A 17,484-nucleotide genomic window follows, 5' to 3' on the forward strand; every position below is an offset into this window, starting at 1 on the left:
ACCAGGTGAGTTCTTTCGACTATAGAAAACAAAATCTGAAATAGTTGATTAGATTTTATAATATTACTTTATAGGAAAAGTTGCCAGAGTAGGTAGTTTTAAAAAAAATTTAAAAAAATAAAAATGAATTTATATCATAATAATATAGCAAAGAGTACTGTGTTCAAGTTTGAGTTATTAACAACCTATAAGGGTGCTCAATTATAGAATTTCTTCTATTTTGAAACCATTTATAGTAAAAACATTTTTTCTTGGAATACAAACCTTTCACATGAACAAGTATTTATGTATCAGTTGTTCAATTAGCCTAATAAACAACTCAACTTTCTATCCTTTAAATTCAAGACTATTACTATTGCATGAAGTGGCTTCAAGGCATCTTACTGTATTCCCAACACACAAAATAATAAGTTTGCAATCCAATCATTTTGAATAGATTTTCTGTTGAATGGTAAGTGAGAACTGGTTACATGCATTAGGACATCCCATCTCCACCTTTAGTAAGTTGTCCTTTGCAACACTGTTTAAATAATTATGTTTAAAGAAAATTTAGTTTGGAAACCTACTTTTCACAGAAATCATTCAGAACACCCCAGTAACCTTCAGGAACAACGAACCATTCACAGTCACCTGGACCAATATTTATGTTAACTGAACAGAAGTTGTTATTTTCTTGATGACCTAAAATATGAAAAGAAAAAAAAAGGATCAGCATACTATATTCTATAGAAAATGTATCTTTAGAAATGAAACCTTAGAAATTTCAACAGAGAATGCTCTAGTGGTATTCAGTTATCATTATAGTATTTTTTGTGTGTCAAGTCTAGTTTTAGAGCAGAGTTTGATCAATTACTAATTTGTACAGTAAAAAGGGCCTCTATGGAAGGCAGTCTAAATCATGGTTAAAACCTTAGTTTCTAGAGCCAGGCTCCTTGGCTTAGTCATTAAGTGAATCTGGGCAAGTTGCTAACTCATTATGATTCAGTTCCCTTATATGTAAGATTACATAATAACGATTCCAATAAATCACCGTGTTGTTTTGTGGAATCAGTGAAATAATGACTGCTTCAAACAGTGTCTAACACATGGTAAGTAATAAACATTAGCTATTGTTAATATCATTGCCACCTTTCTTGTGGACTAACCCCTATTTCTCAGAAGTAGTATTAGGACATCAGTAAAGAGGCTAGAAGTCTGGTTCTCAAAATGTACTGCAAGAGTGGTGCCAAGCAGGGAACCGTGGAGGAACTCTTGAGAAGCAGAAGCAGAAACAGAAACACACACACACACACACACACACACACACACACACACACACACACACCCACACACACACACACCTCCCCACCCCCGTAAAAACTATCAGAAGCAGTCTTACCAGAACTCTGAGTGACAGTCAAAGTTTACAGCAACCAAGAGATTTTCTGACCAGAAAAAGGTAACCTAAACATGTTAGGAGTTTTTTGTATCATTTTAAGTTACCTTATTACCCATCCCCATTACTGGTGTGGTAGTGGACTTAAAAACAGTAGTCTGTGTTAACAGTGTGAGTGTCCCTTGTTCTAGAGGGAGCAGAGTGGATCTTGTTCCCAAAGAATTATATGTTTCTGTTTTGACCTGACTGGAGTTTCCCCAAAAGACTGACACAAGGGGCTTCTCTTTGTTTCACATACCTTAGAAGTCTATCAGAGCAAGTATCACAATGGAGGAGGTTCGCCCAAAACACCAAGAGACTAATAAACAAGCTGATGCTACCAGGGGCAAAAAAACAAAACAAAACAAACGAACAAAAAAAACCCCAAAACAACAACACAACACCTACTTCGGGCAAACAACAGACATGCAAAAGCCCGATAGGAAAAGCTGGGGAGCGAGATTTGAGGGAAATAAGCTCTTTGAAAAGTTCCTATGTATACTGGAGAATTTAGAAAGCCATATGCCTACCAAGGCAGGAAACATGCTAAAAACAAAAACAAAAACAAAAAACAAAAAACAAAAAAACTAAGAATACAATAAACTTATCCTCTTCTTGATCTTTATGCTCAGCCCAAGCAAGGAGGTAAAAGCTAAAGCAGAGTTGTAAGCACTGTGGCTAAGTACGGATAGAAGGAGTGAATTAAAACAGAATTCTCCCCCACCCCCGCCCTTTTCTTTCTGTTCTTTCTTCCACTTTCTTCCTTTCCTATTTTTAGGCATCAGGCATTTAAGAAAATCTCTGTGAGTCACTGGCTAACTGCTGAGATGACAGAAAAAAAGACTTCAGTCCCCACACATGACAAGGAACACACTATTTGTAAAAATAGTATAGAAAAGTCACTAAACAAATAGACAACTATAACCCACAACTGTATGTAGCAACAACAACAAACCCTGGAGATGGAGAAGAATCTGAATTCTGCGATGGCTACATCATAATATTCAAAATGTCAAAATATTAGCAGAGCACTATACTAAAGGAACAGAGACTTCAGGGTCCACATCCAAGAGGGAATACAGCTATTAAAAATAAGTAAATAAATAAAACTGTTTTCAATAAAGAAATTATGAGGCATGCAAAGAAACAAGCAAGTATGTCCCAGTCAGAAAAAAGCAAGAAAGCAAGCAAAAAGAGAAAGAAATTAAGAAAAAAGAAGTTAAGAAAAACTAGATAAAATGAAACTATTCTGAGAAGAAAACAGAATGAAAAAATTAGCAGAGCCTAAGAAACCTGTGGGATACTATCAAAAATACTAACATAAGCATTGTGGGAGTCCTAAAGGAAGAGAAGGACAGTAAGAATATTTTAAGAAATGATGGTTGAAAACTTCCCAACTTGACAAAATACATGAATCTACACATCCAAGAACCTCAAGGAACGCCAAGTAAGAAAGAGATATACACCAAGACACAATATAATCAACTCTAGGAAGCCAAAGAGAATCTTGAAAGCAGGAAAAGAAGTGATGTGTCACATACAAGGGACCACCAATCAAATTAATGGCTGATTTCTTATCAGAAACCATGAAGTCCAGCAATAGGATAACACATTTAAATTGCTGAAACAAAAAACTATTAACTGAGAATTTTATATATGTGGAAAAACTATTCTTGAAAAATAAAAGGAGAAACTAAGACATTCCCAGATAAATGAAAGCTAAAGTTTGTCACTAGTCAATCTGCCCTGTAAGAAATGCTGTAGGGTTCTTTATGCTGAAATGAAAGAACACTATAGTAACTCAAAGAACTGTGAGATATAAACAAGTACAATAAAGGTCACTACGTAAGTGACAAGACTCACACTCCCCAATTTTGAAATGTACCTCAAAACTAGTAATCAAACTAGTGTGGTATTAACATAGAGATATAAACCAATGGAATAGGAATTTTAAGATTCCCAAAATAAACCATACATATATCCAAGGTCAATTAATTTTCAACAAAGGTGCCCAAACCACTCAATAGAGAAAAGATTAGTATTTCTGACAAATGGTACTGGGACAACTGGATAGCCTGATGTAAAAGAATGAAGTTAGACCTTTTGCTGATACCATAAACCAAAATTAACTTAAAATGGATCAAAAATCTAAATATAAGAGCTAGAACTATAAAATACTAAAAACTAAACATCAGGGTAAATCTTTGCAACCCTGGATTCGACAATGGTTTCTTATATATGACAACAAAAGCACGAACAACCAAGGAAAAAAGTGGATAAGCTGAATTTCATCAACATTAAAAACTTTGTACATCAAAGGACACCATGAAGAGTGAAACAACAAACTACAGAAGAGGAAGAAATATCTATAAATCATTACTTGATAAGGGATTAACATCCAGAATATATAAAGAACTATTATTCAACAACAAAAGGACAAACTACTCAATTAAAAATGAACTAAAGACTTGAATAGATATTTTTATAAAGCAGATATACAAATGGCCAACAAATACATGAAAATTAAAACCACAACTGAAAAACCACTTTAGGTGCGCTGGGTTGGTCATGATAAGATAAAAAACTATAAATCATCAGTGTTCGCTTATAAGGATGTGGGAAAACTGGAGTCTGAGTACACTGCCAGACAGAAAGTCAAATGGAATAGCTGCGGTGGAAAGCAGTTTGGCAGTTAAAAAGTTAAACATATGAATTTCATATGATCCAGCAATTCTAATCCTAGGTATATGTATAACCAAAAGAACTGGAAATAGGTATTCAAACAAATATTTGTACACAAATGTTCATAGAAACACTATTCATTACACCAAAATGTGAAACAACCCACATTTCCCTCAACTAATGAATGGATAAACAAAATATTCTACATACCTACAATGGAATAGTATTTGGCCATAGAAAATACTGATATAATATGGGCAAACCTCAAAAACACACGAAATGAAAGAAGCAGACACAAAAGGCAACATATTGTATGATTTCATTTATATGAAACATCCAGAACTGGTAAATTTATAGAGCCAGAAAGCAGACTACAGTATCAACATTGTTGATACATTCATGGACCTATGGTTAAATGATGTATAACGAAACCAATTTTGCCATAGGCTAATTGATATAAACAAGAGTTATAACAAAATGACACTGAATGAAAGGACTGAGGACCTGCTATAGTGGTAGCCAGGGGCTGACGGAAGGGCAGAATGAGGAGTGACTGCTTAATGGGTATGGGGTTTCCTTGCTGATAAAAATGTCTTGGAACTACACAGAGGTGATGGTTGCATAGCACAGTGAATAACTAAATGCAAATAAACTGCACACTTTAGAAGGGTTAATTTTATGTGAATTTTACCTCAACAACAAAAAAATGTAGCTGTGTTCTCATCACACCCTGTGCACACCATACCATGAGTCTTTTTTATATATTACAGTACAATGTGAAGATGGTACTCTTAATACTTAAAAATGTCTCTTACCATGGGTACACAGTTGGAATTTTGATGGCATGGACTCCAAATAAAATTTAGCTCTAATTAAAACTAGAGGTGCTGGGACAGAACCACCTAAAAGTATTTTAGGATAGAGTCTGAGGGTGTCTCTATAGTTTAGAGCATACAGGAGTGATCATAAAGTCCATTAAAGCAGGTAACATTTATTTATCTATTGTAACTCCAGGAACCAAGTCAAGTGTTTGCTCCATAAAAAAGTATTCAAAATAATTTTTTAAAACATTGAACTGAATTAACAGTTTAAGGGTCAACTACAACATTTCTTCTAAGACTGAATTGTCCAATACAATAACCACTTGAAATGTGGTTAATTAAACTAAGATGTCTGGTAATTATTAAGTATATAATTTTGAAGGCTTAATATTAAAAAATGCAAAAATATTCCAATAATGTTTATATGGATTACATGTTGAAATAACAGTTGGATATAGTGGATTAAAATTAATTTTAATTTCACCTATTTCATTTTATATTAATATGACTACTATAAAATTTTAAATCATATATATGACTTGCATTATATTTCTTTTGGACAGTGCTACCCCATAAGGGAATTTTTTAGAATTTCTTTAAGGTTCCATGGGATGTTTCTGAAAAACTAATGCCTTGTATACAAGCCAACAAAAAACCAAAACAGTCTAGGCACACAGTTACAAAGAAGTAATATATCAAGTTTACTTTTACCCTTGATTTGTAATGAAAAATTGTGTTCTTTTTTATTTGAGGACATTATTTACATAAAATAATTCAAATTGGATGAGAGACGTTTTCATGAATCTTAATAGAACTAATCCAATACTACATATATAGGAAAAAGGAACTCCAGAGTTCAAATAACTTGCCCAGTATTTACATCAGTGTCTAAAGTGGGAACACAGTGTGGAGCAGACAGGTCTTCTGCCATTTATTCCATAACTGTTTCAACTTTACCCAACTATGGATAAAACATCACAGAACTGGGCTTTGAATGGCCTGAGGGTAAAAACTACTACAACCTAAGCTGTACATTAGAATCTTCTGGGGAACTTAAAAAACAAACTGATGACTAGATCACAATCTCCAAAAATTAATAAATTATATATATATTTTAAGAAGCTTACCAGGAGATTCTAATGAGCAGCCAGGAGTGGGAACCACTGATGTATGTTACCCAGAAGCAAGCATAGGCCTATTACGAAACAACTCTTAAGCTACTACTCAGTAAGTAGGCAACAAAGAAGAATGCAGTTTGGTTTTCAAACTATGGCTGCTTTAAGTAGCAAAAAGAAACACCTGAGGGTGATTACGCAATGCACAGGCACTGGCACAGCTGAACTCATTACTACCAGTATTTTTCTGAATAGTTAAATATTAAATTTTGAACATCACCTGATGAAATTTCATGTCAACGTAAGGCAGCATGGAGAAGATGGCACAGTAGTGTTGGAAAGAATTTAAGAGTCTAAAACCAATGCAATTCATTTTACAAATGAAGAAGACCCAGAGAAGGAATGTGACTTGCCAAGAGACAAGCTTAGCTAGTGGTGAAGTCCAGACTAGATACCAAGACGAGTCCAGTAATGTCTCCATATCATCATGTACTTTGCAAACTGTGCATTGAGACCCAGTTAGACTATTGTAATCCACACTTTTTAAAAATGAAATAGAATGGAATACATTGGAAAGAATGTGGCTCTCTCTTGTATACTTCACTTAATTCTATTTTTCAATTGTTGGAGTTATATTAGTTCATAAAAGTTACCCAGTGTCCTGCTTCCTGGAACTTTCATGTATAGCTGAACTGTGTTCATGCCCAGTATGGTATGACCAACGTGGCTTAGAAGATTTCCTGCTGATACGACACGCACAAAAGCAGGAAGTTTAGTCAACTCATGTAGCTGCAACTTCCACCTGCAACAAAATAAGATTAAGAATGAAACTCTGCTACAAATATTTGTAGACATTAACCATTTCTTCAAACTTGTGTTCCAATCAGAAAAACAATTAAATCTGTAAATATTTTACTTTCACAAAGGAAATACTGAAATGTTTAAATTTTTAAATTTTCTGACAACTTTAGCCTAATGAAAAGCATAAAAATTAAGCAAGAAAAGATCTGACTAACTTTATATAACTGTACAATTTTTAGTTATATTATTAATCATAAAATATGCCGTTATGATTGTATAATTATCATACACTCAGGGTCATAATGACAAGGGTTTCAGGTCAAGAAAATATTGTAACTGCAAAACCTAGCAAAAATAATTTAGCTGAAATTTTTATATCAACTTAGAAAAGTGACAAGGAATGAAGAAGAGGAAACTACCGGATTTGCAATCTTACAAATGATGCCTCTTTACATCACCTCACAGACGACTACAAAGACTTACTTTTTGTCATCAGACAGGTCAATGTTGGTCCCAAACTTTATGGTTTTAAAGGGTCCTTTCCTCCTCCTCCCAGAACTTAAAAAAGAGAGACAATATTAAAAACATTCATTTTAAAGAGAAATATTAAATGGACAATTAAAGATAACTTACTTATCTGAAGATGTAGATTCACTATCTGAGTGTTCTTTATGGTGACTCCTTTTCTCATTTTCTTCCTACAGATTAAGCAAAAACCATTAAGTAACCAGCTAGCCTTTCCATCATATGTACAAGAGAAAAGTTCATATCTAGATTGATGGCATTATCTGCGTTTTGAAATTAAGTTTCAGTGTGCCTTTTTCACATGAAAATTTCTTCATAGACTATATTACATAAAAACCCAAGAAGTCAATGGTATCCAACCTCCTCCATCAGCCACGATGTTATCCTAAGAAATCATCTTTATTAACATTTTTCTATAAGGGGAACAAACTACAGATTCTCATTCCTGCTCCATGTTTCAAGGAAAGAAAATTTAAGGAAAAGTGAAGAGGCCTAAGAAGTAGCAATCCTGATTATAAAATTTCTAAACTAGCAGGGGTAGATGTATGCATGTGTATGTGTGTGTGCATGCGCGTGCACACACACACAAAAGGTCTGTCCAGAAAGGATCCAGCCATGTAATATGTAAAGGGCATTTACTGAGAAAGATACATGAAACAGTGTACATAGGACAATGATGCCTCAGTTCCCTTCAATGTAGGCACCCTGGGACCTCACACAGTTCTCCCAGCATCATTAGCAACTATAGAACGATGTTCCTTCTGCTCTGGTAGCAGAAACTGCAGAATGAATTTTGCCTCGACACATTTCATGCCAAGATCCTGAGTCAAAATCTCAGACACAGTAGTTTCTGGAATCCCCAGATCAGCTTCTAGTTCTCACATTGTCACTCGCCAATCTTCGTTGACTACAGCCTGTACACATTCAACATTCTCAGTTGTCCTGCTTGTCACAGGCCTTCCAGAACATGGGTCACTTTCAACAGATCCTCAACCGTCTTTGAAGTGTTTTTGCCACACTTTCATTTCTGCTGCATTCATTGCATCGCCCGAAAGCCTTCTGAATCATCTGAATACTTTCCGCAGAGGAATGTTCAAGCTTAACGCTAAATTTGATGCAGATTCATTGATCTGCTCACTCAGTCATTTTGAATGTGACAGCCACACAGTACACACGCTTTCAACGGCATCTCCCACCCCCACTGACTAGTACAGTTATATCATCATTGTTCACGCACGCAGAGTCCAATCCACTCTCCTTGGCTGCCAGGTTACATCGATGTTGTGTAAACCATTCCCAATTTATTAACAATGGCTGGAGTTTTTCTGTACAGACCTCATATGTATAAGGATGGAAGGTAAGACGTTCTCTATTCTTGATTATGGACAAATGTAAAACTCTTCATGGGCTGTATCTTTTTTTCACAATGAATTATACATGAATGACAGAACATTTAAAACATTAGTAAGAAAATTAAGTACTGGATAAATATAGATGCTTTTCAATGCAAAATTACTATTATTTACAATTTTTGTATCACAGACATGGTTATGTCTTAACAGTGTCCTATGATTACTGAGTTAGCAATACGTAGTGACATTTTGGCCTCCCTCACTTTAAATTTACAGTCTCTAAACATTTGTCTAATATTTTATATGTAATATGGTCCAGGCCTCCCAAGCACATTAAAAAAACCACCCTTTCTTTGGTTATGGGTCCATTCCTACTTAAATAACCTGCCTTTTATTACCTTTGCTTTCCAACTCTTTTTCCAGACTTTTCTTTGATATCATCTGAATCCTGATATTATTATATATTCTATTCTGACCATAACACTACCACATAGTTGAAGTATCTTGAAACTTTGAGCTACAGTGATTTATACGGACAATGAATTCACCGCAGCTCCTGAAACTAACAGGACAGTTTTTATTAGATGAATTTCTTGGTAGGATATAGGAAGTGGTAGTGAGAGAGGGACACAGGTGTATGATTTATAGGTCCAAGTGTTGCCTTTATTGAAAACATGAACTCAGGGCAGAATTTTAAACAAATAGAAGTAAATCTAATGAATTACAAATAAAGACTTCCAGGCACGAATTAAATTTCAGCTGTAGCATATGTACACACAAATATTTGAGTAATACATTTAATAAACTCATTTTGCAAGTGTTTTATGTTCACTTTGTGGGGAAATTCACAAAGTTCTCATTACAGTTATACAGGATTTTAGTAATGCTTCATTGCTGAAAGGCCTATCAGTCTTTTAATAACAATCATCTGATTATTTTTCAAAGTTTTATTTTTTTTTAATTTTCCATACATTTTCAAATAATTTACTCCTGTCCCTTAGTTTTCTCTTTCAGACTGATATTGGTAAGAATAACACTAACACGTCCTGGAGGAACTATCAGATAATAAATACTAACTTGATAGAGGAGAAAAATGAGAAGGCACAAGACTAGGAACTGTGTAACCATAAAGCAAACTTGACACTTAGTTAATCCTCCAATGTCAGTGGCACTCAATTAGGGACAATTTTGTCTTCCATAGTACACTTAGCATGTCTGGAGACACTTTTGACTGTCAGAGCTCGAGTTGGGGTTAAGGGGTGTGCTAAAAGCATCTAAGTGGGGAGACATCAGGGATGCTACTAAACATCCTACAATAGAAAGGACAACATCTCACAACTAAGAATTATCCAACCCAAAATGTTAACAATGCCATGATTAAGAAACCCTGCTCTAAACAAGAATATCCCAGAGTTGAGAGAGACATCTCACTAGATAGTAATAATATTTACTTTATCAACCTACAGGTTGTCTTAAACTTCTCTAAGAGCAAACTGGATAGTACTTATAAAGTATTTTATATAACGATAAAATAATGAGATGCTTACAAAAGTAACACACCTCTTCAAATTAAAATATAAAATAATAAAATAAAATATCTCCAAAATAATATATTTTTCAGGAAGTAATTACTTACTCTCAATGATTCCTGGAAGGAGGAGGCCTGGTACTGTGCATATTTAGCAATTGTAGTATGAGATCGATTACTTTCACAATGCCAGATTTTCTTTGTTCCAGTGGGATCCCAGTTTTCATCTGCTGGCTGCAACAACTGTGTCCTTACTTCCACCATATGTTCATTGTTAGCTTCCACCAATGTTTTGGTAGAGAAAAGTCCCAGGTCTTCATAAATAAATAAAGGTAGTTAATAAATTAAAATATTTGAAATAAAAATTTTAAAGTGCTTTATTTAAAGTAAAAAAATAATGGAAAACATTTTATGGTGTTCCATTAGGATCCCCAACAAGCCAACTGGAGCCTCTGCACACCCCGAGCTACCAGTCAGGTTTCCATGACCATATACTGAAGCCCTGAACCTATTCATCATGCCACCAATAGAGGAGGCAGAATCAAGGGGTAGGTACTAAAATTTCACTTATTTATTTAATTTCTACAGGTGCCAGGAACTACATAGGGGCGATAATACTTATTAGTACCATCGAATTTTACCTAAATTAAAAAAAAAATTTTCTTTCATTAGTCAACTTAAATTATAATTATATAATTTGACCAAAATAAAAGCTAAATTAAAAAACCACCTATAAATTGCCAGTAACCAGTATCATCAACTTATGTTCACATTGATTAAATAATATACTCTCACACACACACACACACACACACACACACACACACACACACACTTACAGTAAGGAAAATAGTAAAATAAAAATGTGAAAAAAACGAAGAAATAAATAGAAATGTTTCTGCCCGTGCTTCAAAAGTTAAGAGATAGCAAAGGAAATATACATATAAGTTTTTCTTTTTCTTATTAAAGCTTACCCAACTTAAGAGCTCCAGCAAGGCCACGTATTACTGTAACAGGATTGTTTGGATTTGTACAAAATTGATGTAATGGAGGAAAGAAAGCATCACGTTTATTTTCCAACTGTAAAATTAAAACATACAGTTAGATCTCTAGAAAACAGACCTTTAATCTAAATATTATGACAATTTCATATATGTATTTATTGCAATATAATAATGCATCCCATGTCATTATTTGTATTTTACATTTTATAGCATTTTATCACTATGTCTTTTCAGTCTAATTGTAATTAAATAGAATCACATACAACTCTCTTCTCCATTATAACTTGAACAAAAATATGTGAGAGAAATAAAATTTAAATTTTAAATTCAGGTTTTTAAAAATATTGTATTATTCAGGCTTAAGAAGGAAGAAAATCTTATCACATGCTACAACATGAATGAAACTTGAGAACGCTATGATAAATGAAAATAAGCAAGTAACACACACACACACACACACACACAAATTGTGTATAATTTTACTTATATGAGGTAGCTAAAGTAGTCAAATTCACAGAAACAGAAAGTAAAGTGGTTGTTACCAGTGGTGGGGGAGATTGTGGAAAAGGGAGTTGTTTTTTAATGGGTATAGAATTTCAGATTTGCAAGAGAGAAAGTTATGAAGAATTGTTTTGCAACAATAAGAATATACTTAAACTACTAAACTGTACACTTAATGGTAAAGATGGTAAATTTTATGTATAATTTTTAATCACTAAAAGAAGAAAATAAATCAATTGAAACAATATATTACCAAAATGAAAGTAGGCTGAAGAAAACTCATAAAAGATAAATTTTAATTTTGTACACCCCACCCCTGACTTCAATTTGTAAGTTCTGTTAAGAGTTCTCTCCCAGTGCTTCCCTTATATACTAAAAGATCAATAAATACTGGTTGGAGGAAGGATTAATACAGCATTTGGCCTCTAGAGAGTAAAAACAGAACCATACCTCTAAAATATTTTCATTTGGGGTAGAAGTGGGAGGATGGAAGGAAGGAAATGGGTTAGGAGGGCCTATTTGGGAGAAACATTAAAAAAAAAGAGAGAGAAAGAGTTGCTTTAACTCTCAACTTCCTATATCAGATGTCTAAATGTCCACAAAGTAAAACTAATATCCAGTTTTAAATAATCTATTCAGCTTTTAAATAGCATATTATGACACTTTTTGGTCTCAAACACTTTCTTTGAAGGCGAATATCTTTTTTATAGTAGATGTATAAAACAGAATGAACATTCAGGTCCACACAACTAGTAGAATACAAATTTAAAACCCAGCTTACTAAAAAAAAAAAAAAAAAGTAATACTTTTAAGTAGTTTTTGCCTAATACTGTTCAAAATTAGGGGCAGTACAAAGTATTTTTCACTACTCTAATGTAATCACAGTTAATAGTTGAGAAGGCATGCTTTAAATGCTATATTACAAAATCTTTTTGAAATCATCTTTATCCACCCCCCCCAAAAAAAACATTCAAGCTGCCTCCAATCATTTTACTGTTTCCTAAAGGGCATCCATACTGATTTAAAGCAAGATCTTCTGAAAGACAGGTAGATGCACACACTAGTTTGATTTATTTCTAGTCAGTCAATTCAGACTCACATAAATACTAGGTGTAGGTGGATTCAACTTGTCCTTTGGCAAGGGAGGGTATGGTGAAGATGGTGGTCTTGGAGGCGGACATTTATCCAATAAAATGCTACTGTTAGATAAGCCATTTTTACCTAGATTCCTTAAAAAAAGAAGAAGGGAGAATAAATCACCTGTACGTTTATTTAGGAAACAGAATAAAAATCCTGAATTAAATCCTAATTAAATTATGGGGCAGTTGCACAAATCCATGAGATTTGGATCAGCAAAAAACTCAGAACAATTATTAATTTCAGCAAATACTTAGCTTGATTCCTCTATCTTCCACTGAAGAAAAGTAATAGAAAAGATATTATAACCCATAAATTATTGATGACATGCCTTATTTTGCTGGTAATTTTCCAATTTATTTTTTCACCTGAAGAACACAAACTCCAATTTTCTCTCCACCACCTTCCTCCCAGAATTTTCCATTAAACATTAAAACAGTAACTTGATCAAAAAAGGTCTAGATAATAGTAAAAATAGAATATGTCTCTCTTCTTATCAAATCAGCAATTAGAACCAGGATATCCTAGAGACAATTCTCAAACCTGAAAAGAACTTTTCCTTTCTGTTCTCAAATCTAGGAAGAATTTGCTGTGTAACTGCTTACTAATAAAATTTAGCAAGACTGTAATCTACTAAATTTTATAGCAAATGATAATGTTATAGTTGCCATCTGTTCTCTGACATTCTATAATTGTTACAGTATTTGGGATTTATTTTCCTTTAATGAAGATATTATGTTTGTTAAATTATAAATTCTTAATTTATGGTATTATTCCCAAACTGTAATTGTTTAGTTTAAGAAAAAAATAAAGATATTTCCAATTTCTTAAGGTCACTACTCAACTCATAGTCTTAAACTTTCAAATCATTCCAGGTTAACTAATCCACCTTGCCCAACTATAAATTCAAAACTAATCAATGCATTAAGATAACATATACTCTTAAATTGACATATTAAGATTTCAGATAACATTGTAATTATGGCAGGAAGTTAAAAACTTAGTAATTTTACTTACTGAAGAGAAAACTGGCCACTTCTCATCCTAAATTATAGAATAATATGGGTTAAAGCAAAAATTTAATTTTCCTCATTTTGCTAAACTGAAAGAAACCTTAAAAATCAGGCTGTTTTTGGTTGACGCTAAAGGAAACTTAAGGCTTAAAATTCCACACTAAATAGCACCACTTTCTTAATTTTCTCAACTACAATTCTAAGTAAAAACAAGAGTTCATGGCAAGTCTCGAAGAAATGAACTAAGTTTAAAATGATTATTTAGAAAAGTATGCGAATTAGTTATTAAAGTGAAAGTTTAAGATCAAGTGACGATTAAGGTCCAAAGTTAAATAAATGAATCTTCTATTCAAAACCAGTTTTCCACTAAGCATGAATGTCCTGTACATTTAAAAATAGACATGATACATTTAAGCTTTTAAATTTAGGTATAAAATTGGTACTAACTTATAAACTCCATAAAAGTAGAAAATAATTGGTTACAACTGGTTAAAAATTTTTTTAAGTGTTTATCATTAAATCAATGCAAAATAAGTCACAATATCCGCATAAATCATTACTTTTCATGCTGAATTTTGTATCTGCCACTATTTAACTTTGGAATTTAAATAAATTATGACTCCGAATGCCTAAAATTTGTTTTACAGAGCAGGAGATGGATGTACTGCATAACAAATGATTAATATTTCAAGGAATTGGAAGATGTGAACCATGTATTAATTAAAACTGTAGAATAAAAGAGCATCTCATGCTAATTAAATGTGACACCAAAACTTAAGCTTCTACAACATTCTGGACATTGGGTGATGAGACTAGAAAACAGGGTTTGCTAGATTAGCATAATTCTACCTCCATCATTTCTACGGTTCTGTAACAATTAAAAGGAAAAAGGTAAATGGGAAAGTAAAACAATGAAAAATACAGATGCCTTTATTTTAAATAGAAAAGAAAAGGGTTAGGAGGCATGACTATGGGAGCTGATCTGATTCAACAATTGAATGCAACAATTTTAAGCCACAAAAGTAGCAAAGGTATTGTAACTACCTTTTTGTGTATCACACTGACCACAGCAACACTAAGATGAACCAAACAAGAGCCAGATTTAATATAACCGCCTGGCTGGTGTGGCTCAGTGGATTGAGTGCTGGCCTGAGAATTAAAGGATCGCTGGTTCGATTCCCAGTCAGGGCACATGCCTGGGTTGTAGGCCATGTCCCCAGTTGGGGGCATGCATGAGGCAACCACACATTGATGTTTCTCTCCCTATCTTTTTCTCTCCAAAAATAAATGAATAAAATCTTTTAAAAAATAAAATAACACTTTAAAAACTAAGTAGGTGAAAATAACAGGGTAGTCAGAATAAACAATGCTATCAAATTATATCTAGTAGTTTCTTAAAAGCTGTGTATAATGAATAGATTTTATCTTCTGAACATGTAAGTGTCCAACACTATTTATAATACTTCAAGACAAATAATGAAACTTTACTATAACAAGTCAGTGAAGAAAGGCATTGAAATTGATTATCCCATTTTAAATCCTTTTCCCCATTCTGAAACTCTTTCCCTGAGCAAAGTAGAGTAGGAGGAAATTACTCATAGCCCAATTACTTAAAATGTTGGCTTAAACTTACAACTTTCAAATTTACCCACATCACCTGGTAGAGAAATAAAAAAGTGCTAAACCAATCTACACTTTAATTACCTTTGGTTATGAAGCTCCTACACCAGAGATGAGTATCCTGCACCTACCTCACTTTCACCTTGTGAGTTCTGGACTCCTGCCTAGTGCAGGACACCGTAAACAGAACAGAAACCGCAAGCAACATGACACCTATCATTTGCAGTCTTGACTTTTTCTCTAAGCCTCAGATTTTTATTTCCAATTTATCAGAGCATTTTTAAAAATATCTTCATTCATAAATTGAGGTCTAGATTTAGCAAAATAATCCAAGCAACCTCAGGGTTCTATAGTGTTTTGATGTATATATCTACTTACTATACACAGGGGTGGGCAAAAATAGCTTTACAGTTGCAACTAACATTCTTTTGAGTTAATAAAGAAAGCTATTGTAATAATCATAACCTGCATATCTTTTTTCCATATGAACTGTAGACCTTTTGCTCACCCCTGTATATATAACTAAGTCTCTGTAATGAAGTAAAATTGTCTTTAAGAGTTTAGAGTTGAATATAAAACTGTAAGAATGTACTTAAAAATTCTGAAGTGAATGTTTATATATACCTCAAAACTGAGATGGAAGATTATATAATCTTTAATATATTAAGATACACAGTCATACCTAGGTACCAGAACAGAAGACTTTATTAATAAAAACTCATGGTAACTACTACTGTGTCTGTTTATAACTTGCACTTCCATGGACTCTTTCTGACAGTATTCCTCCAGAATACCCTTAGGTCCCATACAGTCTATGATATTGGTTTTGGACTTCTATTTTCTCCTGTTTTCTAGCAATTTTCCTGAGTCTATAAAGAGTGGAAGAGGGAAAACCCAGCTCCAGTATAGTGGTAGCAGCAGAGGCCCCAGCAGCCGAGTGGGGAGCCAGTAGATGGTAGTACAAACTGGCAGCAAGCCAAAACATTGCGTCTAAGCTTTGTTCAGTATATCATTTGATCTGGATATTAAAACATGCCTATTACCTTTAGGCCCAGAGTTAAAAGTAAATTATAGTGTAACACCTGGATAAAAAGACTAACATAAACAACAACAACAAAAAACTTTAAATTTCAAAGAGAACCAGATTTTAGAAATTCAAGAATTTCACTATATGCCTTAGAAGAATGTGGTCTGATTTAGAAATCATCCAATGTGGTTTTTAAGTGAATGACATAAAAAAATTTTATAAAGCAGATAAGATTAATTTCAGTAGTTACCATCTTGTAGACCACTGAGGAAAGTGCTGACAGCAATGTGAACCAAATAGACAATACAAAAAAACAATAATAAAATGTGAAAAATGTGTAATTTTTGCTTTAGTCTATGCCAGAATAATAAAGATAACAGCTGAATAGTGAAAAACTCACAGAAAATAATGAAAAGTAATAAAAATAAAACACAGACCAGAAGGTATTTTAAACATTAAAATTGAAAGTCTTTAAAGAAAAAGAACTAGTGTACTCAAGTTCTATCACTTTTTACATGCAGAGTTAATCCTTCTCCTTACTCCACTATTTCTATCCCATACTCCTCTTTAATATTAAACTATATGAAGAATAACATTTAATTTCATCTTAGCCATTCATTGTGACAAACAGTTAATGGTGGATCCATGAAAACTTGTAATAAAATTATCTGAATAGTAGAAATGATAACCACGCCTTTAGACTCTAATACGACACATAAGGCACTAGCAGGTGCAGAAAGAGATCTGAACTTTAAAATGCACTCAAAAAGCTAAATTAAATGGTTGTTATAGACAAACTACAATTAATGTATGTATTTTCTGTATATAGGATGTTTATTCCCTATATTTTATTACAATCTAAAACACAAAAAAGGTCTTTTAAAAATCCTCTATATGTCTCTGCTTAAACTTAAATTTTAATGTACTGGAAAATATTGCAGAAT

The 17,484-nt window shown here is 33.3% G+C and overlaps 1 protein-coding gene across 3 annotated transcripts in view; it reads right to left on the reverse strand.

Moving 5' to 3' along the window:
• KDM6A (lysine demethylase 6A) overlaps window positions 1-17,484 on the reverse strand; it is a 201,082-nt gene that overhangs the window by 21,403 nt on the left and 162,195 nt on the right. For all 3 annotated transcript variants that reach the window (XM_090264983.1, XM_090264982.1, XM_090264980.1), the window contains 7 exons: window positions 12,843-12,972; window positions 11,213-11,318; window positions 10,347-10,552; window positions 7,467-7,531; window positions 7,317-7,391; window positions 6,686-6,834; window positions 567-681 (listed from right to left, as the gene is read on the reverse strand). In XM_090264983.1, coding sequence (XP_090121109.1) covers window positions 567-681; window positions 6,686-6,834; window positions 7,317-7,391; window positions 7,467-7,531; window positions 10,347-10,552; window positions 11,213-11,318; window positions 12,843-12,972 — 846 coding nt within the window. The remainder of the gene's footprint in view (window positions 1-566; window positions 682-6,685; window positions 6,835-7,316; window positions 7,392-7,466; window positions 7,532-10,346; window positions 10,553-11,212; window positions 11,319-12,842; window positions 12,973-17,484) is intronic.

This window comes from Furipterus horrens, unplaced genomic scaffold (assembly GCF_987537825.1).
Source record: "Furipterus horrens unplaced genomic scaffold, mFurHor1.1.pri manual_scaffold_17, whole genome shotgun sequence".
In the NCBI taxonomy this organism is placed as follows: Eukaryota; Metazoa; Chordata; class Mammalia; order Chiroptera; family Furipteridae; genus Furipterus; species Furipterus horrens.